Source organism: Rhipicephalus microplus, chromosome X (genome assembly GCF_043290135.1).
Source record: "Rhipicephalus microplus isolate Deutch F79 chromosome X, USDA_Rmic, whole genome shotgun sequence".
In the NCBI taxonomy this organism is placed as follows: Eukaryota; Metazoa; Arthropoda; class Arachnida; order Ixodida; family Ixodidae; genus Rhipicephalus; species Rhipicephalus microplus.
The window spans coordinates 424,150,879-424,178,110 of NC_134710.1; the positions used below are offsets into that span (position 1 = coordinate 424,150,879).

The window sequence follows — 27,232 nt, forward strand, 5'->3', positions numbered from 1 at the left end:
ATATATTCATAAACGATATCAGCCTTGACTTTTTGCTCTTTCATCATTGGTTACATCATGTCAGGCCACCAGTTCATTGGACTGTTACGAGCTTGTGGGAAGCATGTGGGAAGCCTGGATACAAGATATGCCTTTATAATGTAATAGAACATTGAAACTGTGTCCTAACGATGATCCCCCAATGTATTAACTTTTTCTCTTGACAGAGTAAACAGATATAACATACTTAATATATATAGTATATCTTAAAATGTCGTTGGCTTGATTGGCAAAGGAATTTGTCATAGACCTGAGAGCAGCATAAAGTTGATAAGTAAGCTAATGTGCTAACAGAAAGCTTCACATTTGAAGAATTTTCTTGCCTGGGGTCAAAGCTAAATAGAACCCACCTTTGAAGTGATTGCTATGACAATTTTAGTTTTCCTTTTTCGAAACATCTCTGCTTCGTAGATTTCTGCAACACATTTTTGCCATATTTATGAAACTGTAACCCGAGCATCTGCAAGATTTTTTTCCACCTAAAGTCGACCCTCATGTTACAATTGAATGCCTGAAGTCAAGTTGTCCAAAAAGTGCAATGATGCAAAAAAAATTCTTTTTTTTTTTTTGTAAGCAATGGAAGGTCACCCATCACATTACAATTGTGGTTCCATTACAGTCTAGTAAGTATGGTAAATGTGAATTCAATGCATATGTCTATACATGCTGCCATTTTGCCTAATTCATTTAATGTATACATATAGCATAATTATGAACAATTTTTCTTCTTGCTATTACTCTCGCAGGTTTCAGCTGAGGTGAAAGTAGTCATCATTGAGCGTAGAAGAGGCGACCCAGAAAGAATGAGCGATGCTTCTCTTTTGGCACCTCAGGAGGTCGAGGTGAGAAAGTTAGCTGAACTTGCATTGTCAAATGTGTACATATTCGCAGAAGGCTGGCATTTGCAAGTGCTCTGTGGGTCTTAGAACTCTGATTGATTGATTGATATGTGGGGTTTAACGTCCCAAAACCACTATATGATTATGAGAGACGCCGTAGTGGAGGGCTCCGGAAATTTAGACCACCTGGGGTTCTTTAACGTGCACCCAAATCTGAGCACACGGGCCTACAACATTTCCGCCTCCATCGGAAGGTCTTAGAACTCTACCATTTTGCTAACACAGCCTGGTGTTACAAGTATTTTATGGTAAGTTTTTACATTTACCTCCCTGCATGCGTTTCCACAGCATCCTACACAATAAACATGTTGCCTGTGTAAGGCTGATTGAATGATGCCAGTATTTCTTACAATTCTACACCAGCTTTTTACACTCCATAAAGAATCAGGCTTACTCAATGCTTTCTTATTTTATCTTTTAGCGTACTCTAAGAAAACGTTTTTTTTTTTTTTTTTTTTTCACAAACTTATTATGGCGCTACTTCGCACCACTTGCTGTGGTGAACTTAAAACCATACATATGTATGAGCACATACTGACTTGTCTCTGCTTTGTGAGGTGAGAGGATGCAGAAATTGAGGGAACGAAGGCTGAAGAAGGCTCTCCAAAAACGCTGAGCTGCCAAGGCTGGTAAAGTCGCTGAGGAGAAAAGTGATCAAGGCAACCAAAACGGAACTTGGCAAAGATGCAAAATCAGCCATCAAGGCTGTCAAGGCCATCAAGCGGTCATCAAAGTCGTCAAGGTATGAAACTGTGCTCTTCAGACTCTTGTAGGTTTTGTATACCCTAGTATGCTTTGGAGAATCTTGGCTATAGTGCAAGACCGAAAATGTGGTAGACTGTTGATATGTTAAACATGTTTAACTGTAACAGGTTTGTGGTGAAAATGCCAAGTGCTTACATGTCTGACATTGTATAAATATCTTTGGATTGGTCACAACCTTGAAGTTCATGATAGTGTGCAAATATTTTATAGTGGAAATAGCTTTTTCCATTGTCATTTTTTAAGAGTACCTAGCCCATTATACCCGTTTTTGTCAGCTGCTTTCTTGCCTCATTTTTCCCTCACTCCTAATTTTATGCAGGATGAATGAACACAATACTAACCAGAATGGCACAGCAAAAGACGACATAAGCAACGCCAAGAATTTGCAAGTTATTTCTTTTGCTGTGTGACTTGCCTTATACACCCACTTCCTTCAAGTGCAGCTGTTGAAAACTGCTGTTTTAGTAGCAGAGTTTTAATCACTGTTTCTACAATCGATAGAGCAGAGATAGTGTTGAGTTGAAGAACAGTATAAAATGTTGTGTCTTGAAGCTCGAAACTCTAAAGTCTGTTACATTAGTAAAGGCCACTGCATAAATGATCAGATGCTTAATATGCAAGGAAGGCAGTTTTTAGTGATTGACTCATTTTTGGTGCATGTCATTATTATGATGGAAAAAACGCTGTGGTTATTTCTGTCAAATGCTGTCAAATTAAAGGAGCCCCTTTAACAACATGTATGAATTAAAGTGGTAGTAGGCATTTGTTTCAGTCACTCCAGAATGTTCTAACCCAATACTATAACATTTGACCCAGTAGCTTCTTGCACTGAACCCACCTGTCTTTCATCATTCACTTTTGTCCATCAACCCTAGACATTCATTTAGTGCAGTTTCACTGACCCGTCCAGCAAAAAATTATTTGCCTTATGTGTACTGCGGTATTGCCTTTTTGAAGATGCTAAAGCTACAATATTTACTTCCTCTTTTATTTGCTCCAGGTCACCGCCAGGGTGATCAGGCTCTCGTCAACCAGGGCAGGAAGATGCATTCTGGACAAGGCTGGCAGGGCTCCCAGAATGCTTGCTTAACGGGAAATTACCTTATCCTGGGAGGTCCGGGAAACCTTTGTGGTGAGCCCATTCCCTCGGAATATGCACCTGCAATACAATCTAGGGAGGCGAAAAGCCAGAGCATGGGCGATATTACAGAACGCCACCGAGAATCGAGAATCGACTGTCTTTGTCGACGCGGCTCAGTACGGCAAGTCTAGCACATTCGCGCTGGCAGTCACTGACGGCAACGGGGAATTACGCTCCTCAGCCTCGGTCAGGTTAGCTACGAGCGCAAATGCAGAACAGGTCGCCATAGCCCTGGCCATGACCGACCGCTCACACACCACCGTGTTACCAGACTCACAAGCGGCCATCAAAGCTTTTAAGTCGGGTAACCTAGCGCGAGAGGCTGCCTCCATTCTAGAAAAAAGAACAGACCCTGGCACTCACTTAATCTCTTGGTTTCCTGCCCATATGGGTGCGGACGTTCATCAGCACGTACCTAACCTCAACGAGCTTGCCCATGACCGTGCGCGAGATCTAATGCGCCGCAGCGGCACGGAGGCCTTATGGGGTCAGGATGAAATCCAGCATATTGATCCACTCTTTACGTTTAATAAAATCACATCTCACTATCGGCTAAGTAGAAGGGCCCATCCTCTTCCTCACCGGAAGTTAGATAGGTCTCAGTAAATTACACTTAGAAGGCTCCAGACGGGCTCATTCCCCTCGCGGGGCCTTCTCAGTCGTATCTCCACAGACGTTGACTCAAGTTGTCTGGAATGTAATGAAATTTATTGTTCCTTAGCGCACATGCTTTGGCAATGCCCCGTGTTACCTAATGGCCCTCTATCCAGCGAAGCCGACCGTGAAGAGGCACTCAGGAGCCCATTGCTCCAGGAGCAAATCCAGGCAATCCAGAGGGCCCAAGAAAGGGCGGAACATCTTGGTGTCCCAGCACCAACTTGGACGCAGCCAGCGGCTTTCGCAGGTCCCCGATAGGGGTTACCGCGAAAGCTCCTCAGGATCACAAAGTTCAGTGCAGATTAACAAAAAAAAACAAGTCGTTTGAGAAATAAAACCTTAAGCCACGATCATAGCGACTCCAGGGAGAGGTAGAAGCTATGATAGTGTGCAAATATTTTGTAGTGAAAAGTGCTTTGCCTACTGAAAATCTTTTTTAAAAAAGATTGTTGTGGTTTTTATTGCTGAATTGAACCATTATATAACATCACCATTATCATCAGCTTGACTAGGTCCCCTGCAAGACAAAGGCATCTCCCACATTCCACCAATAACTCGGTCCTGTGCTTGCTGCTGCCACTTTATACCTACTTACTCCAATACCGCGTGCTTAGAGGAAGTTTTCAGAGGCGTAGTATGGGAAGAGTTAGGGATAAGACTTAATGGAGAGTACCTTAGTAAGCTACCCTTTGCCGATGACATTGCAATGCTGAGTAACTCAGGGGACGAATTACAACTCATGATTACAGAGTTAAACAAGGAGAGCAAGAAGGTAGGTCTTAAAATTAATCTGTAGAAAACGAAAGTAATGTACAGCAACCTTGGAAGAGAACAGCGCTTCGAGATAGGTAATAGTGCACTTGAAGTTGTAAAAGACGACGTATACTTAGGGCAGGTAACAACCGCAGAGCCGAACAACGGGATTGAAGTAACTAGAATAAGAATGGCGTGGAGCACATTTGGCAAGCACTCTCAAATCATGACTGGTATATTGCCACTATCCCTGAAGAGGAAGGCATATAACAGCTGCCTCTTTCTGGTACTTAGCTATAAAGCAGAAACCTCGAGACTTACAAAGACGGTTCAGCTTAAATTGAGGATAACCCAGCGAGCGATGGCAAGGAAAATGATAAGTCCATCCTTTTCAGAGACAAGAAGAGAACAGAGTAAGTTAGGGAACAAACCGGGGTTAAGGATATTTTAGTTAAAATGAAAAAGAAGAAATGGGAATTGGCTGGGCATGTAGCACGTAGGCAGGATAACTGCTGGTCATTAAGGGTAACTGACTGGATTCCCAGAGAAGGCAAGCGGGTTAGGGGGAGACAGAAAGTTGGGTTGGCAGATGAGATTAAGAAGTTAGCATTATATAACAAACATGGATATAATGAACTTTCACAGATCTATTAAAAGTCAGGGAGAAATCAGCCAATTTCTGGTTTAATTTAGTATCACTCTGTGAAGTTGAAAAGAATGTTCAATTTACCGACAGTATTTTGGTGTTTGATTCTATTTTATCTTAGTAGTGAGGTTAAAACTAAATTGTACAGGGGGAGCCAAATGACGTAGCACGTATCATTACACATAGTGGTTGAAAGACGCACTCACACAAAGAAATATGCAAAAGCCTGTTATAGGATGCTTAAGGAGACATCTCTTACTTTGCGTTAGCATGACCATTGGTTAATGAGGGAGTAAACTTTTATGTGTTCACACTGGAAGCGTGTCCTGACTGAACTGCAAATCTTCATTCTCTAACTAACCATCTTCATTCTAACTAACCATCTTCAATTTAACCATTTAATTAACCATCTTCATCTTCATTCTATAACTAACCTCCCTGTCCTTCCTCTTTCAATCCTCCTCCTTCATTCTCTAAACTGTATGTGCAAACTGTGTAAAAGAGCTCCATGTATTTAGTATGCCTTCTGGCATACTAAATTGAAATGAGATATGAAAATAGCAGTGCAGCTTAGCATATTGTTGACGGAAATGTACGTTGCCAAAAAAATCCTGTTCTATCACACGTTAAATCTTTTAACCCTGTGCATATGTGTTCTCTCACAATATGGTTAGGTATCGCACAAACGGTTTGTTGATTTTTGCCAAATTTTTCAGGGAAAAAGTGACAATTGGCTAGAGAAAAGCCTCTCCTCACCGAAGAAGTTCTTTGAGCGGCTTCCGGATCAAGTTACATCTGCTGTTGCACCAGCAAAGAAAGAAACAAAGTAAGAAAGATGCTGCTGTTGCTGCTAATTTTAAACTTACTATAAATACGTGTGCATAATATTCATTTTCTTGCCTGTATTCAGTCTGCATACACTCTAAGGCAAAACTACCCGAAAAAGGAGTAACGAAGCCCAACAGGCACGCGCGATGAATGGATAGACCATTGAGGAGCAACCACAGAGGGAAGCGTGCTGTGCGAAACTACTTACTCTCTAAACACGCTCCAAAGGAATGAACCGCCCAGGATTGCAGGCAGCGCGAAAAGCGTTGCCAAGGTGACCAGCCCTCTTTCTCCTCCTCTGCTGGCTCAGTCTTTCCCCGTATTTTGTCGGCGACAGTTCGCGTTGCGCCGCGCTCGGAGTGCTCGACAACGGCCGCCTGGATTCGCCGATCTAAGAATTACGACGTGGTGCTTGTGTGTACGCTTGGGCGCTTGGGCTGCTTGAGCGTGGGCTGCTGCTTTTGCGTTTCGCTGCACCCATGAAGTCTGGAGAAAGTCTCGACACGTCACCACACCACACTGTATACCTCTGGCTTCAAGATAGTCACGACCAACACACGACAGCGACAGTTGGAAAGGCCAATATGGGGGCCGAGAAGATAACAGGCCTATTGGATATATACTTCAGTCCGACTCAGGGCATAAAACAGCGCTGGATTCTAAGGCAAGTAGGTTATCGTTCTTTATTCTACTCTACTTGTTGCATGTGCGATACAGATCGCGCTTGCCAGCAATGGGCTCGGTCGTGTTGTATATCGCACACACGAAATGCATCGCGAAGGTCAGCTTCGGCGTCTGCAGTTCGCCTGTGCTCTGCAACCGCCTGGAAATCGGCGCCATTGCCGTCGGCCTCCCGTACACTCGCTCGTCGACTGCTCGTCTGTCTTCGCCGCCGTGATAAGCTCCGGGCTGACGATATTGGGCTGAGACTTCGTCGCAGTGTTGGGAGTCGTCGAAAACACGTTGCGGGTTCTCGTAAAGAGCTTGGTTGTAGCATGTCGCGCGCTGTAAGTGAACCAGCACAAGCTGGCGGGGCTTTCGCTAGCGTCGGAACTCACTGAAAATTGATCGCCATTACAGTTGGCTTCCCCGTCAGTCGGTCGCAAGCAGCTCGGCGTCGTCCGTTGGCCGCGGCGGCAGACGCGCGTTTGCGTGCTGCACTCGCTCGAATTTGTGGAAAATGGCTGCATTACCGTCCATTTCTTTGGTGCTAGCTCCAAACCAGCTCGACGCTGTTCGTGGTGGCGGCCAAGTGTACGCGCGCTCTCCTGTTTGAAGTTTGCTGGCAGCAGACACTCCGCATGTAGCGCCGTGCTTGGTCTCGCGTGCTTAGGACTCGCCGACTTGTTAGCAGCACGGTGGTGCGCGGAGGTGTGGCTGCGGCCGCCGCTCATAAGCTGTTGCGCTGCAGGGATCGAAATGAGTTTTGACGATGTGTGACATCACGGTGAAATTATTAGCATGTCATATCTCACGTATGTTTTCATTTCACCTTGCACGTATTTCTCATATGCATTTGTATTCATCCTTTGTCACGTGTGACTCACTATTTTACATACTTATTGTGCAGCCGTGGGCACACACCATGCTGACGACTGTGCGCGCTGGCGTCTGCAATGCCTGTCATCCATCTCTTTCGTCAGAGCAACTTCAGAAGGACTGTGCGAGATGTGAAGGTAAAGTTATTTGTGTGTCATATTTTAACGCTTGTTCTTATATTAACGTGCACGTACTTCTCATATGCGTGCATCTTCATCTTCTGTCGCGTGTGTCTAACTATTTTTACTATATTATTGTACGGGCAGCCATGGGAACACAACAGGCAGAAGGCTGCATGCGCTGGCGTCTGCAATGCCTGTCATCTATCGCTTCCGTCGGAGGAGCTCCCCAAGGAGTGAACAAGATTTCACAATGAGACTAGACTTGTACACTTCACCATGAATTCAATTAAAAGAATGAAGAAACTTTATGTGTATGTAGAAAAACGATCTTGATGTCTCACTTTTGTCTTTCGTTGTTGCCGTGACTTCGAAAGCAGTCACACATAGGTGGCTAACTACTTTTTCACGTGTTCTTTTCTGCGCAGTTTGTTGCTCACTGCGCAGAAAAACAGGCGAAAAAAGTATTAGGCCTGGCAGAAAAACAAAGAAACAATGTTTGAACTGGGGACAAAAAGTTCATGCAATTGGAGTATTTGAGTGGATCAACCGTTCATCCGGTAAGATGTAAATGTGGGGATCGACAGTTGCTCTATAAGGTGCAAATGTGAGGACTAAATGTTAGTCCTTTGAGTTGAATTGTGGGACTAACAGTTACTCACTCACAATGTGTAAATGTGAGGACTAAATGTTAGTCCCTTGAGCTCGTCTGTGGGGACTAACTGTTAGACACGGTGCCGTTAGTCCTTAAAGGAATTAATGACTGTGGCAGCCCTATTAGTCCCCAAAAGGATGAACCACACACCCTTTTAACACCCTTTTGCCTCACAGTGTATTTTACCGTATAATGTGTATGTAACTAAATTGAATTGACACACACATTTTATAACAGTGAAATAAATAGCACCATAAATTTGTTTTATGCAAACCATTACCTTTTCACAATTTTTTTTTACTTCTTGGACATGCCAAAAACCATGAAGCCTGTGGGAGAGTGTGGGTCATTAAATGTCCATCAGGCTGCCACAGTTTGTAGGTTGATCTCGCCTCACTTTGACAATATTGTTACCACATATGTAATTTAGGTATGTGACCTGTGTAGCGGTTAACAGGGTGGTGGCAGACCATATGTAATTTAGGTATGTGCACCTGTGTAGCGGGAAACAGGGTGGTGGCAGACCGGCAAGACACTGCTCCAGCGAACTCCGAACAGCTGTGGCTCTGTGGTTCGTCCATGCCGTACCCAGCACCTCCACCACTCTGATACGTCTACGAGAGGGGTTTATTCAGAGCCGAGGTAAAGGTCGACTGGACAGTATACAGCAGAGAGCGTGCACCTGCGAGCTTTTGCCACCAACCCATCGTGCTCTTTCTCTGCCACCACCCTGTTTTCCACTACACAGGTGCACATACCTAAATTACATATGTGGTAACAATATGTATCACAGGCAATGCTTGGGTGCCTTTATATGCTGGGTTAACTATGCAATGGGTTTCATGTTGCAGCAGGATAGGAAGGTGGGCTAGTTGGTAGTTCATATTCGTTCATCGATCTGGGAGTGCGGGAACACAAAACAGGCACAGAAGAGCTCTCGTGCGGTGTGGCTCTTCTCTGTCGTGTCTTGGTGTTCACAGTTCGCTGACAGAATAAGTTAATGTTGCATGTTTTGGAGATCATAGGGTTGTGAGCAAGCGTGGGAAAAATCACAGCCTTACTGACTGTATGGTACCCTGCAAGAGTAGCAGAGACCAGCTTGTACTGATGTGATAAAACATGCCATGGTAAGCCGAATTGGACTTGAGGCTACATGATAGCTGCAGAGGAGTGCCTATGATTGGCTAGAGCGCTGTTATACTGCAAACAGCGGTGTCTTTATGCGGTATTCTAGCATATTGAATTCCAACCGTGTGGTTAGTGCACGGGTCTTCTTACCCTGCCCTGCTCAGTAGAGAAGTCTGGGAATCAAAGTCACCAGTCTTTATCCCTGGTCTGGCAGAGTGTTTTTGGGTAGTATGTTGCATTGCACTGGCTGAGCACACGCATGGCTTATGTGTCAGCCCAGACTAGGGGGCCCTGCAAACCCTGCTCACTATACCAAACACTCACTGCATTGGGCTGGGCCTGAAAGGATGCAAAGGTGAACTAGGAAATTAACGCCAGATTGATAATAGGTACCGCGTCCTCATGCAGCACTACAGAAAACTGCATCAAAACGTATAATATCTGGGGTGTAGCATGCCAAACCAGAGAATACCTTTGCCAAATTGTGACGTGATTGTGAGGCACACCGTAGTTGAAGCATCCGGAAATGTCTACAACCTGGTGTCCTTAAACGTGCACTAATATCGCACTGTACACGGACCTCTACACATCCTTTCCATTGAATTTTAACTGCCACAGCTGTTATCGAACCTGTGACCTTCGGGTCAGCGAACTGCTACAAAACTGCATTGGGGAAGCTATAATAGCGCTCAAAGGAGAGCCGTATTCTACAGCTACTGCAGAATACGTTATTATTTGACCAATTTGTTGCGAATGTCTTTTCCGGAAATTTTGTAATTTTAATCCAATTTCTGGTATGCCATAGGTAGGAAATCTAGTGACTCCTTCTGTTTATCATGGTGTTTCAATGTTTTTTTTTAAACATCATAGAAAAGTCAGTGAAAAATGTTCCAAGTAAACAATGCGGAAGCATCTCCAAGGCTATCTATACATAGTTGTAAAAAGATACATATTTTCTTTTTATTATCCTTTCACCATTTTAAGGAGACGAAACAGGAAGTCACAAGCTTTGGTGAACAAGAAGTAGATTGTAAATTTAGACCACTAAATTTGAGGGAAGATTGTGAACACTGCAAGGCCCCGAACATCTCAAGTAATTGTATCTACATTTTGCGAGCTGTATATTCTATGTACTATAGTCATATCTATGAAAGCTTTGAAATCAGATATAAATATTGTATCATCAGCTGCTCTGAAGGCATACTGATATTTTTATGTAGGACTCTTGTCGAACTATAGCTAAAAGTAGCAATTTCATGTAAGCTGTAGTTTGTTTGAAATGGTAAATCAGACAAGTCTACAAACTATGATGTTTGCGTTTGTTCAGAAGTGGTGTATCGCACGACGAAATATCACCGATTGTTTTTTCTCATATTTGTAAATATTTGTAAGTATATTTTGATGGCATAAACATAAAAAATTTTGTTCTTATTAAAAAAAACTCATGATCGTCCAGTTATTTCTGCTGCCAATACGCTTTTTGGCGGCTGTCGCTCTCTTCAGGCAGTGGTCTCACTTCTGTGGCACGAATACACCGTTTTTACCACTTTTCCAACTGATGTGGCGGCTGTTCTCTTTGTTCTGTATGGTTGACTTATATATCACTGAAAAGCTTGAGTTTCGCACATTCCAAGTATGTCTATTAAAATCAAGTTAACCATTACTATTTGGAGGTGGGCACACAACAATAGGCGCTAGTTACACAGTTTGGGTGACTATGACTCTGTTGTGACCATTTTCTGAAAAATCTGCTACAGTTACAGCACTGTTTCTTGCACAGCACCTTCAGGACATAATTATCTATTTCCTTAATGCGGCAAATTTATGTTGGACTTATACTTTATTATTGGTCATCTTTTGAAAACTGCCAAAATTAGCAACTGTAGCTGTAGACTAGCTGCTCACTACTTGCTAGAGGAGGTTCATTTTTTTGACATGCATAGAAAACAACATTCCCCATCTTAGTGTTTAATTTCACTAATTTACACTTTCTGGTTTTTTATTTAGAGTGATCTAAATTGTCTGACTTCCTCAATACATGGAGCTACTTCTGCCCATTTTCGTGGCATGCTACTGAAGTTCTGTGGCTGAATTGGCACATAGATGAACTATAGCCCCTGATCCACTTCCTCAACATAGCATTTTTCGATAAAGCTAGCAGGAATGCGAAACAAACCTCGTAATTTGTCTTAATTTATCATACCCCAAATGCCAACTAAACCACAGTAATCTTCAAACTGCGTTGAAATCTCGGCATGAATAGCTTGTTATATATATATAAACCAGTCTCCTGATTGTATAATACACATGAATCATACACAAACAGTGCATGACCACTGATAAATCTACTTTATTTTTACCACTACATCAAAAATCTTTCTCTGACGCCATCTAGATGAACAAAGCGAAAGCAGTGCATCGAAATGCTCTGTTTTTTCTAGGGTGGCGCGTACAAATATTTTACCGCAGGAGAGGATGTCTTTTCTAACTTGAAACCATGCACCCTCTTTCGTCCCCACCCAACTAGCCCTCCACCGCCCGCTCATTGAACCTGTCTTTCCTTCTTGCCTCTCCTCAGGTGAATAGGGGAAAGCAGGTGTTCTGTCCTCTGAAAGGTTGGGATGAAGGTTGTCGGTTGAAAAGGAAAGCCGTATCCCTAGAATGTCTCTTGTGGGTGGGGGCGTTTGTTTGTGGCCCAACTCGGGCTATATACTATGAAAGGCGAGGGGTGAGACACAACAGACAAAAGAAAGGAGAAACGCTGACAAGGAATGTGGTTGGCTGGGCTTGTTGGTATGAATCACAGAACTCGCCTTGACGTCACTTTAGTCGGCCTCTTCAGGTACCAGCTAGCCAAGATGCTGCATGAACTCTAGCTCAACCACGCAGAGCAAGAAACTGTGATATCAACCAAGTGTCGGTGCCCTTTTCAATTCTTTGTGTTCCCCTTTGATGCGGCTGGCGAAGATAACGAAGTGGGGATAGCACAAAAGAATTTGAGGAGTGAACGACTCTCTGTCATTCCTAGCTATGGCACTCTCTAAATGCGATAAAAAGTCACGGTGCGCACCATCTTTATGTACTCAGCACAGAGAACCTGTCTGTAACATCACGTGCAACTTATGAATAGCAATAAACAGCATTAATACAAGATGAGGCACACATAAAGAAATAACACTACAACTGTTTTGTACTTGCAGAGTTCCTTTCTGTCATTGTTACAGACCAAACACCTCAAGAAATATACACAACCTTCGCGTCAATGAAACGGGGGCCAGTCGAACTACTGTCAACTGCGCCTACTGCACTATCAACTTGCTAGATTAGACTGCAAGTGGAAATTTGGCAGGATACGCCACCCGTAATTTGCCAAACTGACAGTCTTTCGAACATCCGCAAGCTTAGGTAACATGGTGAAGGAAGAGCACTTTCAGTCAAACATCACTCACCTTCTCCTACCGAAGAACGAGATGGTGTTTCGGGTATAATGATTTTGGGAGAGAGGGAATGTTAGACAAGGCCACTTAGTGTGCTTCGTGCATAGGGGAAGGATAACTAACGGTTTCACTTACATCCCGGTGTTGTAAGCCAGAGGGTTACGATTAAGTTGGTTCCCAGCAAAGGCTGCAGGAATAGCGTCACGAGTTTTTACAGGGTATCACAAAAGTCCACAAAGGTCAAGGTTTCGACAGGGGAAGCGCCGACAACTATGTTGGAAGCCGGCTGCTGTTTATTCTTTCTTTTTCTTTTTGCGAGACCACCTTGTCTGCCGCATTGCTTTGGCGCAGGAGGACATATAATGACGTAACTCTATTGTTAATGCATTTTTTTTCAGACCTAATACTTTTAGCAGATCCTGTGTGTAAGTACAATTTTCTGCAGATGTCTTTTTTTTTTTTTCCAAACACTTTAGTTACACAGCAGTCCAAAAAAGGCTCTCGCCCACGAGCAACTCGCCTTAAAGCCTGTCCCTGTCGACAAGGACAAAGAAATCCTGCTTAAACGGCAGACCAAGGCAATTCGTGATATCGCGAGGTGTTGCTGGAATCTTGATATTCTGTCACGACAAACGGTGAGAACGTTATAGAAGCAATTGACTGCAGCTAATCGAGTGTGATTGTTTAGGAGAGTTCAGGTTGTGAATATGAACGCCAATAGATGTGTGATAATGTAGGTGCAGATAATGTGTATAATATATGGCTAAAAAATGGCAAGTACGTATGGGCGCATAATATTTTCATTTTATGTCCCTAGTGTTTGTCATGCTATTACTTGTTGTGCAGTCCCAACTGTTCACGAGGCTTTTTTTATTATTATTATTCTGAACTGTTAGCAAGCGACAGCAAAGGATTACGGCAACGAGTTCCAAGTCAGGGTAGTGGTGAAGACTTTGACACTGTTCTGCATTACCACAACTTTATAAAGGATTGATTGACTTGTGGGGTTTAACGTCCCAAAACCACCATATGATTACGAGAGACGCCGTAGTGGAGGGCTCCGGAAATTTTGACTACCTGGGGTTCTTTAACGTGCACCCAAATCTTGGTACTAGGGCCTACAATATTTTCGCCTCCATCGGAAATGCAGCCGCCACAGCCGGGATTTGATCCTGCGACCTGCGGGTCAGCAGCCGAGTACCTTAGCCACTAGACCACCATGGCGGGGCAACTTTATGAAGGAGAAGATTGCCGAGGAGATGGACCGTACCTGAAGCAGAATGCTGTGCTTACTCGACACATTGTGAAGAAGGTCACAGAGGTAACCATTTTGTTTTTGCAGTGCTTGTAGTCAAGACGATTTCACCCTAGAACACTCACGAAAAATTCTGAGAACAAGACGCATACGACAGGTGCACGCGATAAACATATAACTGGGCAAATGTTGCTTTGCGTACCAGAAACACTTGAGTGTTGGAAGCAGTGTAGGGGTAATAAAACTTTACAGAGGACTCTAGAAGATAATATATTCCTCCTTTTCAAATTAAAGGAGTGTTCAGAACATTTGGCATTTACTGGAATTGTGGATAGCTGTATGTAGTTAACAAAAAATAACACACAATGCCTTGAAAAAGATAGAGGATATTATTAGTATGGTGATACCACGAAATATTAACATGGGTCCGAAATTTAATAGCTCAGCTTTGATTGAGTTTTTTACATTTTGTGCACATGCCACGTAGTAGCCCAAAAGTGAAGTTTTCTTTATTAACTGCATAATTTAGGAGGAAGAATATATCAAACTTACTTTGTACAGAAGGACCAATTTTGTTCCTTGTCATTCTTGAAAGTTAACAACAGTATAAAAACAAATATTTATGTTACAAAAAGAATCTTTTTAAATGAATGTACACATAATCAAGAGTGAAGCAGCATTGTCTAAAGCTTATGGGCTGAAGAAAAAGGTTTTCGAAAAATGTCTGGATAAGAAACATTTTTTAGAGTTGCTATATTTCCATTTTTTTTTCTCCTAAGGTAAACCAGCCAGTGTTTCATAACTTGGTGACCAATTACAACATGATGTTTTCAATATTGCCTGCCAATACCATTGCTGTACCTCGAATAAATAATTTAAATAATGGCCTCAAACTTTCAATTTTGGCAACAGTTAAGCGTATTGGACAATTATTATTGAAAAAACCGCATCTTTGATTTTTCTTAATATCACTCAGAAACATTCTCGCAGATCATATAAAAATAATATGAAGAAACATGTTGCATTATTTCATTTGCAGTGAGAATAATATGGGTACGAGTCCCGGCATTTCGAGGACGCACTAAGGGAATAGACACATGACAAATCGGCCTAAAAAGGTGGGCTTCAGCTTCTAAATCAATTCAATGTGACCATATTTATCGAGGGAAAGCAGTTTTGGCACCTTGAGGAATACATTTCTGAAAAGGCACATTTATGGTGAGCTTCACTCAGGTTTGATGCCATAAATCCAATACACAGTGACAAACACTCAGGCGATTCGTACATATTTGCTGACAAAGCGATGAATTGAATTGCTCGAACACCAGCACAGGACCACAGAAGATAGCCCCGCCGTGGTGATCTAGTGGCTAAGGTACTCGGCTGCTGACCCGCAGGTCGTGGGATCGAATCCCGGCTGCATTTTCATTGGAGGCGAAAATGCTGTAGGCCCGTGGGCTCAGATTTGGGTGCATGTTCAAGAACCCCAGGTAGTCTGAATTTCCGAAGCCCTCCACAACGGCATCTCTCATAATCAAATGGTGGTTTGGGGACCTTAAACTGCACTTATCAATCAATCGACCTCGAAAGATAGAACATGAACACTTCAAGTGGCCCCCTCCACTCTTAAGCTGAGGATTGCGTTGAGCTATAGGAATGTCGCACTCAAAACGCTGTATTTTTTCCAGATCACTTAAAGCAGTGCTTGACACTAACAAAGCATCACCATGACCTGTATAGTTAGATCAGCTTAACTAAATGTATTGAAAACACAAGCCTGTAACATATGGCAATGATATGTACTAAAATGATCTTTAAAAATGAAATACTTCTAGGCCTCTACATTGCATTGAGCATTTTAACATTCTTCAGCTAAATGGCCATCTCTGCCACGATTTCAGATGCTGGCTTAATAATTAACTGGCAGAGTGAGGTCGACTAAAGAAAATCTCAACTATAGCAAATTTTAAAAAGATTTCACCTGTTTAGAATTTTTAAAAAGTTTTCTTCAGCCCACAGGTTTTAAAGAATGTTGCATCACTCTTTATTATGCGTACTGTCACGGGTTCGTGACATGGCCGAAGACAGGAGACTTTATGTTGGGATTTAACTGTTTATTTGATAGAACCTGTGCCCGGTAAACGAAAAGTTCGATTACAGTAGCAGTCTTGCACAGATAGCAGTGAACGGAGCGTCGGCCGTCGATCGACTACTGACAAGCGGCGAAGCGCGTCGGCATTTATTCTCTTGCCGTCAAATGTTGTAGCGTTATCGCTGGCGGTGACGTAGGTTCCAGAATAATCTGTACAGTTCGCAGAGTAGGCGTGATCTTATTGAAATGATCTACTACAGTTCAGAAGCTTCTCGAAAACTGCAGGCGCGGTTTGCGCTGAGAATCGTGTAGTATTTTGGGACGATAACAAAACTTGGGAAATGGAACGTGGCATTGCCCCCCTCTGAAAAAGGCATCGTCCCGATGCTTTAACTATAGATGAAGGTACAACAATAATGCAAGAAAGTACAATGAATAAATTACGATACAATAATAATACAAAAAACACTGTTTCAGTTTGTCAACACGCATGAAACGGCTTGAGGCACGCGACATGGACGACTTCAGGTCGCGATCGGCGTCGTTGAGAGTTCGTGATGCCGTTGGGGACAACCTCGTAATCAAGTGGGCCGAGACGTCGAACCACCCTGTACGGTTCGAAGTACCGTCGCAGAAGCTTTCCACTTAGTCCACGTCGGCGTATCAGCGTCCACACCCAAACACGTTCAGAGGGGCGGGTATTCCACGAAGCATCGTCAAAGATTGTAACGGAGGCTGTCAATCGTCTGTTGATTCTTGATACGGAGACGCGCGAGTTGTCGGGCTTCTTCGGCGCATTGAAGGTACTCACTCACATCGAGGTTTTCTTCGTCGATGACGTTGGATAACATGGCATCGAGCGTCGTTGCCAGGCTCCTTCTGTAGACCAATTTTTATGGAGATATCTGCATCGTACCCTGCACCGCCGTGTTGTATGCGGTCACGTACGGAAGAATGACGTCCCACGACTTGTGTTCGACATCGACGTACATTGCCAGCATGTCGGCGATCGTCTTGTTAAGCCGCTCGGTGAGGCCGTTGGTCTGTGGGTAGTACGCTGTCGTCCGGCGATGGTTTGTCTGGCTGTATGCCAAGATCGTTTCAGTTAAGTCGGCAGTAAATGCTGTTCCTATGTCGGTGATAAGGACTTCCGGGGCGCCGTGACGTAGGACGATATTTTCGACGAAGAGCTTAGCTACCTCGGATGCACTGCTTTTAAGAAGGGCTTTTGTCTCGGCGTAGCAGGTGAGGTAATCGGTAGATACCACGATCCACTTGTTTCCGAAAGCCGACGTCGGGAATGGCCCCAGTAGGTCCATACCAATCTGCTGCAAAGGTCGGCAAGGTGGTTCAATTGGCTGCAGAAGTCCGGCTGGCCTTGTCGACGGTGCCTTGCGTCGCTGACAGTCTCGGCAGTTTCGCGCGCATGTAGTCGTCACCGCCGCCCACGAAATATTCACCAGCTGAATACTGGGACGCTCGAAGCGGCGTTGGCTGCCACGTGGTCAACAGCTATGAGCAAGCGCTCCGCAACGCGCTGATTACGCTCAAGCCAAGCGGTCACACTTGCGACGTTTTGTTGAGCGACACGAAAAAGCGTGCTAGTCCTCTCGTCGGCAATCATGACCACACATGCACACCAAGAGCGAGCAAGACTCGCATACGCGACACACATGCCAGAACGCATGGGTCAGCTCGGAGCCCGTTTCCACTCAGAAAACAAAACTAACTCGAGCCAGGGTGGAGGGCGTGCGGAGCGTTGGAGACGGGCGAAGGGGTTGCGATCAAACACTTTCTTTCCTCCGTACGATCAAGAGAAGAGAGCAGACTTGCGAGAGAAGGGCAAGGAGTTGTGATAAAAATAGGGGAGGATGCGGCAGGAGGGCGACCTTGAAAACCAAAACACTCGGGAAGAAGGCTGGTTGGGTAGCTTGCTTGAAAGGTTCGCGAAACTCGCACGTAGAAAAATTTCGAAAGAGTGCCTGCGCACGCTGAAGTCAAAGCATGGCCACCTGGATCAGTGCGCGCGGCGGTGTTCAAAGAATCGGCGGCCGTGGTCTAAAAATCGTTTTGTTGCGCTGGCGGGTTTGCATGGCCTCACCGACTTCAATATTTCGTGATTCGTCTCGCGCAAGTCAACAGCCATTTTCACGCTTCTGCACGCGTGTGAAGGGCATGCTGAGCCGAGTGCGAAGTGAGCGAGAACAGGTCCTAAAAACAAAACGAATCAATAATTATCAGGGTCGGTGGGGTAGCATACGCACGTGCACTAGACGTAGACTAGACTATCGGATACAGTCGGTGGCCGAAGATTTTGGCAAATGGTCTGGTCACTCCAGGCCGGCGACGCCAATACAGTATCAGCGATCAAAAACAGAGGAGCTGGCCAACCGGTCTTTGAAAGATCAGTGGCAGTGTAAAAACACGGGCCTCGTCTGGCGATGCGGGGCGCTCAGAGTAGCGGGGGGACAAATCACAGAGGGGTGCGTAACAAAAAGCAGTCGGGGCATGGAGAAAGGAAACAACTTTCCTTCCTCCATGGGCTGGGGAGAGTGGCAACTAGAGGGTCGCGGAGGCAGGGTCGGCGTTTAACACTAAGAATGTATGGCCACCTCACCAATGCCTGATCGGTGGTCGAAATTGGTTTCCTCGGAGGTGAGCAGACCGCTGACTCCGTTTGCTGTAACCGATCAGTGGCGCTCGGAGACGTTCGTTGTAAGTGCGATTTTGTGCCATTGAACCAATGTATATTTTCACGGTCACGCGGATATTGTTCGTTTTGAGCGAAAGTTTGTTTTAAGTGGGGCCGTTATATAAGGGCTCGACTGTAATATAAATGTGAAGAAAGAAAATTGTAGTGTAAATGTGAAGAAACAAGTGCACAAGAAGATGACTTGTTACTGGCAGAAACCAAACCTTCAACTTTCAAATAATGCGTCCACTGCTGGTAGTTAATGTGGCTTTCAAGCATGATGTCCCACGTGTGCAGTATACTACCATTCAGATGCCATCATGGATGGAGATTGCATCAACTTTGACCATGTGCTGACCCATTTTGGTGGGTTAGTAGCGATGGCATTGCACAGGATGCGCAAGTTCGATTCCCAACCCCTCGGTCTCCTTTTGATGGGGCTGAACTGCAAGCATACCTGTGTTCTTTAAAATAGAGTACTAAGCAATAAATAAACAAGGTATTAATTTAAAATCTTCCATTATGGTATGCCTCACATTCACACTGCTGTTTTGACATACAAAACCCCTGAATTTGTTTAGGCCATCTGGGGTTCCTTAAAATGCATCTTGATCACAGTACACAGCCTTTTGACCCCATCATAATACAGCCACCATGGCTAAGATTAGAAACTGCTCCTTGATGACTAGCAGTAAGTAATAATAACAGCAATGTGCAGAGAGGTTCTCAAACCTTAACCTGTACTGAATTCAATGGTAAGAAAACAGATGCATTGAAAATATGGAGAAATCAATGTTTTTGTTTATGCTTGAATAGGCTTCGTCGTCTCCTTATTGTACAGAAACATAAAGGCACTGTGTAGGCTTATGTGAAAACATGTTAAAATAAACAAAATTCTATGGATGTGCTTGAACAAGAGAACTGAATAATGCTGATATATATGTTTGAGGATTGATGCACTAACTAGTCAAAACATGTTCCAACTAGAAGCAGGAGTTTGAAAATAAAATGTGGGTATATTTTGTTGATGTCTCTTATCAAATATTTTAGCCACATTATTCTGCCATCGGGGTACGTCATAATTACAGTCCAAGCAAAGGAACCTTGAAAAAATAATTGTTGGTGGAAAACTCCAAAAGTTTCGGCCACCTGGGGCTCTACCATGCACCCAAGGTACATGGGCCTCAAGCGTTCTCACTTCGATTGAATATGTGGCCGCTGCGGTTTTGACTTGTGCGACCCGTGGGGGTCATGCGCCGTGACCAATAGACCACCGTGGCAAGTAAGTAAGTTTGAGAAAACAGTGGTAGTGGTCCAACGCACTCTGCTTTGTTTGTCAAGGTTTTATTGTGTACAGGCAGTAAAATGTGACTTTTACAGTGTTGCTAAACTATAAACACTCCACTCAGCTTCCAGGCTGTTCAGAAGAGTGTGCAATCTGCAGAACTACGAACTACAGAATGAGCAGAAATGACTTGAAGAGCATCTACGCTGCTCTTGTTACTGCTGGATCTGGCTTATGCTTGCAGTTGTATTTTTTGTCTTCCTTAACAAGGTTGTCTTCATGCGTACCTTTATAAAGCTATGAAAGTTCACACACCTTTAGCATTCCCCTGTACAATAACAAAAAGTTTATTTTCTGTGTGAAAAACAGTGACTTCTTTCCAACAGTTATAAAAAGCTGGTCAGCTTTCCAAGATCTGAGGGCAAAGCAGTGTCTTCATGGCTACATGGTGCAGCCTAGAGTCCATTTTGACTGTAAAAAACATTTTATACGTGGCATAAATTATGCTGTGAAGCGTGGCATTACACTCATGGCTTCGACAGAAGGGCACAACATTGCAGCGAACAGAATAGGCTAGAATTAGTTGTGTAACAAATTAGTAAAATGCACCTATATAATGCATAGCGACGCCCCAAATCCATATGAATCCACAGATTTTAGAAAGCTGAAATGGAATACTGACAACGAACAAAAACAAAGGCATTTAAGTGCCCCACAGAATACTTGTTCACAATCTCGGCATCACTACTTGTACCATATGGCGAAATATGGCAGCCCCCACGAATTTCTTAACGGGGAAGACGCCGCAGACCTCTGCAAAATTCAAAAGGGAGTTTATCCAAATTTGTTACGATTGCACAAAATTCGTCCGACTTTGTATGGGCATGATTGTCTGTGGTGTCACGACTCACCACCGACCCTCTACCATATCTCGTAAAGCTGTGTTAAACGGCCAAATGAACTCGATCGCTTATAGCGTATATATAGAATAGATAACTCTTTGGAGCAGTGGGAGGCACTCTTCGCTAGCTCAGACCTGGAGGTGCAACTAGCACTCCTGGATCTTGTCCGGCTAGTGGCGCAAGCCAATGGAGCCTTGGACATGAAGCCCCACCCATCTGGCTCCTAAACCCCTTTCTTTTTAACCCAATAAAGTTATTTACCTCTCTCCATCTCTACTTGCAAACTTGGGTACCACAGATTCAGTTTAGTTATGTTCATTGACCAGATTATAACTGAGATCTATCAGACAACTATGCCAAGTATGGGGAGCATAAGTAGAAGTAATTGTGATGTATATGCGAAAAAAAAAGTGGACAAAATGATAACTTGCTGTGGGCAGGGACCGAACCTGCGACCTTCAAATAATGGGCCCGTTGCTCTACTAACCGAGCCACCATGGCAGCTAACCCCCTTTCCACTTCATGAGGTATGTACTATTATGCATTACATGTATGAGTGTCAGTCAGAGCCGCCAGTAGCCATGGCAGTGAATGTGGAATACTCATTATCAGCCTGTTTGGCGTCATGTAACACGTGAATTTCTTAAGAGCAGGCAGCTGACCAAAATACATCGTATACTAGCTGAAGGCACAAAGTCTGTCGGAATGAGACCATCGCGATGAATGAAGTAATAGAGTGTACTTTGAACGGCTCGTTTTCTGTGTTGGACACAATAATAATGAGATCTATTAGACAATCATGCCAACAAAAGTATAGGAGACATTATTATTAAAAGAACTGTAGTGTAAATGTGAAGAAAGAAAAGTGGATGAAAAAATAACTTGCTGTGGGCAGGGACCGAACATGCGACCTTGTCCGATGCTCTACCCAGCAGCTATCCCCATGTCAATTTTATGAAGGATGTATATGCATTAAACGTGGGAGTGTCAGTCAGCGCCGCCAGTAGGTCGTTGAATGCATATACATACCTCATAAAGAGGATGGGGCATAGCCATCGTGGTAGCTCAGTTTGTAGAGCATTGGATGCTTTATTCGAAGGCCGCAGGTTTGGCCCGTGCCCATGTCCATTTCTTTCTTCACATTTACATTACAATGACTTCTCAAAACGTCCTCTATACATTTCTTGGCATGATTGTCTGACAGCTCTCATTATTACTGTGTCTAACAAAAAAAAGAGCCTTTCAATGTACACTTCTTTCCTAAAGCTCTCTAGTGTAACACTTTTTTTTTTTGCCTTATCATTACAGAGGCACTGAAACGAAACTTTTGATCAAGTTTTTTTTTGTGTATTGCCAGGAGCTCATTACCCATAACAGAGCACATTGATTGCTTCAGCCCAAAAGATAATATTTACAGCCTTTCTATTACTAATCAGTTGTTTGCAAGAGCTCTGAAAACGACAAGCTGTCCAACTAACATCACCTAACCTAGGTTGTGCAACGTAGTAAACGAACTCGGCGACATGAGCACACAGAACAGTGACACATTTCAGCATGGCTTGACATATGCTCACAATCGTTCTTCTGTTGCATATGCTGCGTCATCGCTACTGTTCATGTCATTTTGTAACAATGATTTTCTGGAGGCCTTCGATACGTTCAGGGCACGCGTTAACTTTAGGGCAGTCACCAAATATTATTCTGTTGGCACAAGCACACCAAAAGGAGCACGGAGACTGACGTTACCATACCTGGCTGTGCCAGCTTGGAACGTGGCTGCAGCAATGACGTCGCGTTTTCAAGAAACCTAAGGCACTGTCAACTTCGCGAGGCATGATGTATAGTGCATGTGCACTGCAATGTTCATATAAATTATCTTCCAAGTTACTGAGACTGTTCATATTCGGGTAGCTGGTATATGCATGTACATAGAAATCAATCCCTGGGGCGCTCTAAGCAGCGAAATTTCGAACTAAGTGCCTCTTTATCTGTTTATAACAGTAGTTTGAATCAACCTAGTACACGCCAAACATAAAACAGTTGCTTTAGTACCGTAAAGTGCAAAATATTGGTCGATATTTTTTTTTTTTTTTTTTTTTTCAAAAATGTCACTAAATGGTCGCTTCTCGACCTATATACCGGCCCTTGGCATAAACCGAGTGATCTGGAAACAGGGAGCGTCGCATATTTCTTGGGCATCAGCATCCCCATCGCCTACATGGGCCGACACCCGACGTGTTTTCTGCCAACGCCATTTTTCTTTTCTTGTTCATTCAGTGTTCCTAGCGAGTGGCAACCTTGCTCTTTGACCAGCTATGAATACTGGGATGCGGCACCAGTTCACCACCGCGTGAGATAAAAGTTACTGAATTTGTGAGAACCAATGCAACATGGAGGGGCAGCGGCAGTTTGGAGTGTCGGAGAAAAGGGTCAGGTACTGGCACAACCAAAAATCCAAACTGTCGGTATATAACGCGTGGAAGACATCGTTTCGCCGTCGCCGAGCTGCGCACCCGGAACTCGAGTACAAAGTAGCGAATTTCGTCCGCAAGTACCGTGCCAGGTCTCTGCCAGTGAATGCAGAGCTTATCTGCACAAAAGCCATCGAGCTCACCCGTGAAGTCAGTCTGCCTAGGGGGGATTTCAAGGGGTACATTTATTGGGTCCGCCGCTTCATGCGACGCAAAATATTTGCCTTTAGACGGCGCAGGTCAATCTGCCAGAAGCTGCCCGAAATGTATGAGGACAAGCTGATAGAGTTTCAACTCTACATGAATAGTCTCCGGCGGCAGCCTGGCTATATGTTAGGCCAGATCAGCAACGCCGACGAAATGTCGATGTGGTTTGACATGCCGTCATCCAGGTCAGTCTGTGAACGTGGGGCAAAGCAAGTGAAGCTTTTGTCAACCATTACGGTGAAGTGGGAGCATTCGCGCTTCACTGTTAGGGTTACCTGCACAGCCGACGGCAGATAGTTGCCCCCATTCATCATCTTTAAGCGGAAAATGCTGCCAAAGGAGGCCTTCCTGTGGGATGTCGTCGTCCGCGTAAACGAAAAGAGGTACATGGATGCCCTAATGCGCGAGAGGAGCCCCAAAGTGTGGAACCGGTGGCCCAGAGCTTTCCTGCAGCATGGGAACATGCTCGTGTTAGATGCATTTCACGGGAATACGACGGCATCAGTGAAGGAGAGACTTCGCAACAGAAGGACCGATCTTGTCGTCATTCTGGGAGGGATGAAGTCAACACTGCAACCGCTCGACGGCGTCCTTAACAAGCCTTTTAAAGACCGTGTGCATGCGTTATACAACACACAAACCCCGACAGGCCGGCTGCGCAGGACACCTCTCACGACAGTTTGTGGTTGGGGTGTCCGAGGCAAGGAGGTCTCTGCCTGAAGAAATGGTGGTGCACGCATGTGAGAAGTGCTGCATTAGCAATGCTCTCGACGGCACCGAGAACGACATGTTATGAGAGGGAGCTAGCACAAAGCAGTCGTCCTCGGAGGAGAGCTCCAACAGCTTTGAGGACTGAATAAAGTGAATCAGTGAGCAATTTTCCGGGTTTTTCTTTTTTTGCTGGTCAAGGTAAGTGGGTCAACCTATATTCTGCCTCGACCTATATTCCGCATTACACGGTAACTGTTTTAACAGCTCACAGCTGGTACACTTACAGATTTTGTGTTGTCCTTTCATAGGGAGCTTTGTTTTCAGCCCTTGAGGTCTCTCACATATGAAGACAAAAGGGGAAATGCATTCTCCAAATGGATACTGAAAAACAAAAAGAAAAAGTAAGGTTAGATCGGATAGCTGGATGTGTTGGTTTAGCATGTTTCAAGGCAAAAGCCGCAAAGAAGACCGGCAGATAAAATGATAGATCGATAGATATGAGGGGTCTAACGTTCCAAAACCGCCATACTTTTACGAAACACCGTAGTGGAGAGCTCCAGATATTTCAATTAACTGGGATTCTTTAATCTGCACTGTAGCCACTGCAACCAAAATTTGATCCCGCGACCTGTGGGCCAGCAGCAGAGTGCCTTAGCCACTAGACCACCGCGGCAGGGGACAGGTGAAAAAAATTATACAGTTGAACCTGCTTATAAAGAACCTTCGTATAACGAATTCCTCAATGTAACGAAGTTTTTCTATTCCCCGCGTTGCTCCATAGAAGCACATGTATTTGCTACCTCTATGTAACAAAGTAACCGCGGGAGACAACCTTGATACAACGGATTTTCCCCACGGACAATCTAGGAATATTTCTCCGCATTCTGGAATTTTGGTACGAGCATGCACCTTCCGCAACTGGCCAGTCGCTGCCGAAGCGCTAAGCTGTGGCGGCGTGCACGGCGCACCAAGTGAGAGCGACCGCTAGACGGGCAGGCGGGTCTGCACCGCACAAGCCTACAATGCCACCGTTTTCGCCGCGGCGGCCGCACGCGCATGTGTACCCCGCTCTGGCCAAAATTTAAAAAAAGAAGAAAACTACTTCTGCACGTTGGCAGTACCCCGTTTTTAGGTAGCATCACGTATATGGGGCTACGCTGCATATGGAGGGCGCTTTACCAAATAGTTTTCCGCGGTATCCGTGTCCGTGTCGTTCGCCCTTCATTTTCGACGGCGTGCGCACAAGCAAAGTTTTATTGCACGCGCATGGTGTGGCCCCCGATGACGATAAGCTTTGCTTTTTTGTATTATTATTGTGATAGCAACTATACAGAAAGTCTAAGCTAATTTTTTGCCGCCGCTGCCGTCATTCACCGTATTAGTACAGTTGATCCCGAATATATCGAACTCGAAGGGGAGCGTGAAATAGTTCGATATATCGAGAATTCAAAATACAAAATATGCATATTTGGGGCCTAAACTAAAGAATTTCAAGTCTCTGAAATGGTTACAAGAGCTAAGATAACGATTAGCTCAAAAACAAGGTGCAAACTGTAGGTTACTACAGTTTATTTAGTCCGTAAACTTGTCTTGCTTCTTGCGCGCTGTCAAGTTCCAGTCATCCTTAATATCATTGAAGCTTTTCAAATAAGCGAACTTAGCTCCTTCAGCCACAACGTTCGCTGACGCAGAACGCCGATGCAAGCTTCGTAGCGCGGCAAAAGCTTGGTTAGCGGTAGAAGCGAAGGCGTTCGCATATTCATCATATAGGTGCGAGTACACTTCCGAAGCACCGACAACGGCAGCCAAAATCTCAGCATCAATGCAGTCAGAAACAGCAACTTCATCATCTGTACCAATGAAATCGCTACTGTCCGAGATGGTGCCCGGAATGCTGATAAGTCACAGAATTCACTAAGCACCGTATGCCGTTGTTAGAAGTCATGACGCACCCAAAGTCATCACCTGGCCCGCAAGGAAGGTTTACAACAGTGTTTTACTTGACGTCGCTCCAAGCGCCAGCCATAATTTTTATCGCTACGTGTGGGTTAACGTTCAGTAAAACTCCCGAATGAGGATTTATCAGGAACAAGGCGAGAAGTGCACAAGACCACAAGGCGCGAAAGACACAATGCCGAGTTGGTCCAAGTTCCCACCGTCGACATGTTGGCGTTATCGATGTCACTATGGCTTAGTAGCTGGCAGCCGCTGCTTTTAGTGGCCTTGATGCGAAAAGATAAAAAAAAAAGTAGCCTCCAAGACAAGTGTTTTGAAACCGAAAACACTGAAAATACGTGACAAGGTAGCACATCTTGAAGGCCATGCTTTTCAGGCTTGCATGCCATTGTGTGCTAACAAGGAAGGGAATGCGAACCACATGCAATCATTGCACTGAGATCGCAGAGTCACTTTCCATTCTCATTTCGGTGCCCTCCGCAATCGGTCTCTTGGAAAACATTATGTCCGTGCGCTAAAACCTGCAGATCGTGCATCAAACGTACAGATGTAGAAAGTGCTGCGCGACGAACCAGATTAGCGCGATGGGACAACACCCGTTTTTTTCGTCCCCTACACACGAAAAAGGATCGGAACTTGTTAGAATGCGGCCTAAAATTGATCAATATTTGGTACAGAAAATGCACTTTCTGGGCTTCGACGCAGCGCGGCGTTTGATATAGCGGATATCCCGCTGTGCGAGAGTTCGATATACTGGTGAACCGGTCCCATACTTTTGCATGGAACGATCAAGGGGATTTTTCTACAGTTCGATATAGCCAATATTTCGATATATATGAGTTTGATATATCTGGAATTGACTGTATATGTATTTATTTGATTGAGATAGCAATTATACAAACACTCTAAGCTGGATTTTGCAACCAGCGTCGCTGTCACTCACCGTATATGTATGCGTATTTATATATATGAAAACACAAGAAAAAAAAATAATTCAGAAAAAGATTCCGGTGCCAGAATCGAATGTGGGAGCTCTGAATTGTGAGTGCAAGGCG

General features: G+C 44.4%; 2 protein-coding genes across 16 annotated transcripts in view; one reads left to right on the forward strand and one right to left on the reverse strand.

The window, feature by feature from the left end:
- The window catches only part of LOC119184944 (transposable element P transposase), a 61,286-nt gene that overhangs the window by 10,396 nt on the left and 23,658 nt on the right, over positions 1-27,232 (forward strand). For 2 of the 10 annotated variants that reach the window (XM_075880357.1, XM_075880366.1), the window contains 2 exons: positions 786-2,835; positions 5,617-7,697. In XM_075880357.1, coding sequence (XP_075736472.1) covers positions 786-801 — 16 coding nt within the window. In that variant the 3' untranslated portion in view covers positions 802-2,835; positions 5,617-7,697. Of the gene's footprint in view, positions 1-785; positions 2,836-5,616; positions 7,698-13,756; positions 13,928-27,232 lie in introns of those variants that run through there. The other 8 variants (XM_075880364.1, XM_075880365.1, XM_075880358.1 and 5 more) reach the window with 8 other exon arrangements.
- Positions 20,254-27,232, reverse strand: part of LOC119184945 (activating signal cointegrator 1) — a 60,882-nt gene continuing 53,903 nt past the window's right edge. For 4 of the 6 annotated variants that reach the window (XM_075880372.1, XM_037434095.2, XM_075880368.1 and 1 more), the window contains 2 exons: positions 24,506-24,602; positions 20,254-20,401 (listed from right to left, as the gene is read on the reverse strand). In XM_075880372.1, the coding sequence (XP_075736487.1) occupies positions 20,331-20,401; positions 24,506-24,602 (168 nt within the window). In that variant the 3' untranslated portion in view covers positions 20,254-20,330. Of the gene's footprint in view, positions 20,402-24,505; positions 24,603-27,232 lie in introns of those variants that run through there. The other 2 variants (XR_012887616.1, XR_012887615.1) reach the window with 1 other exon arrangement.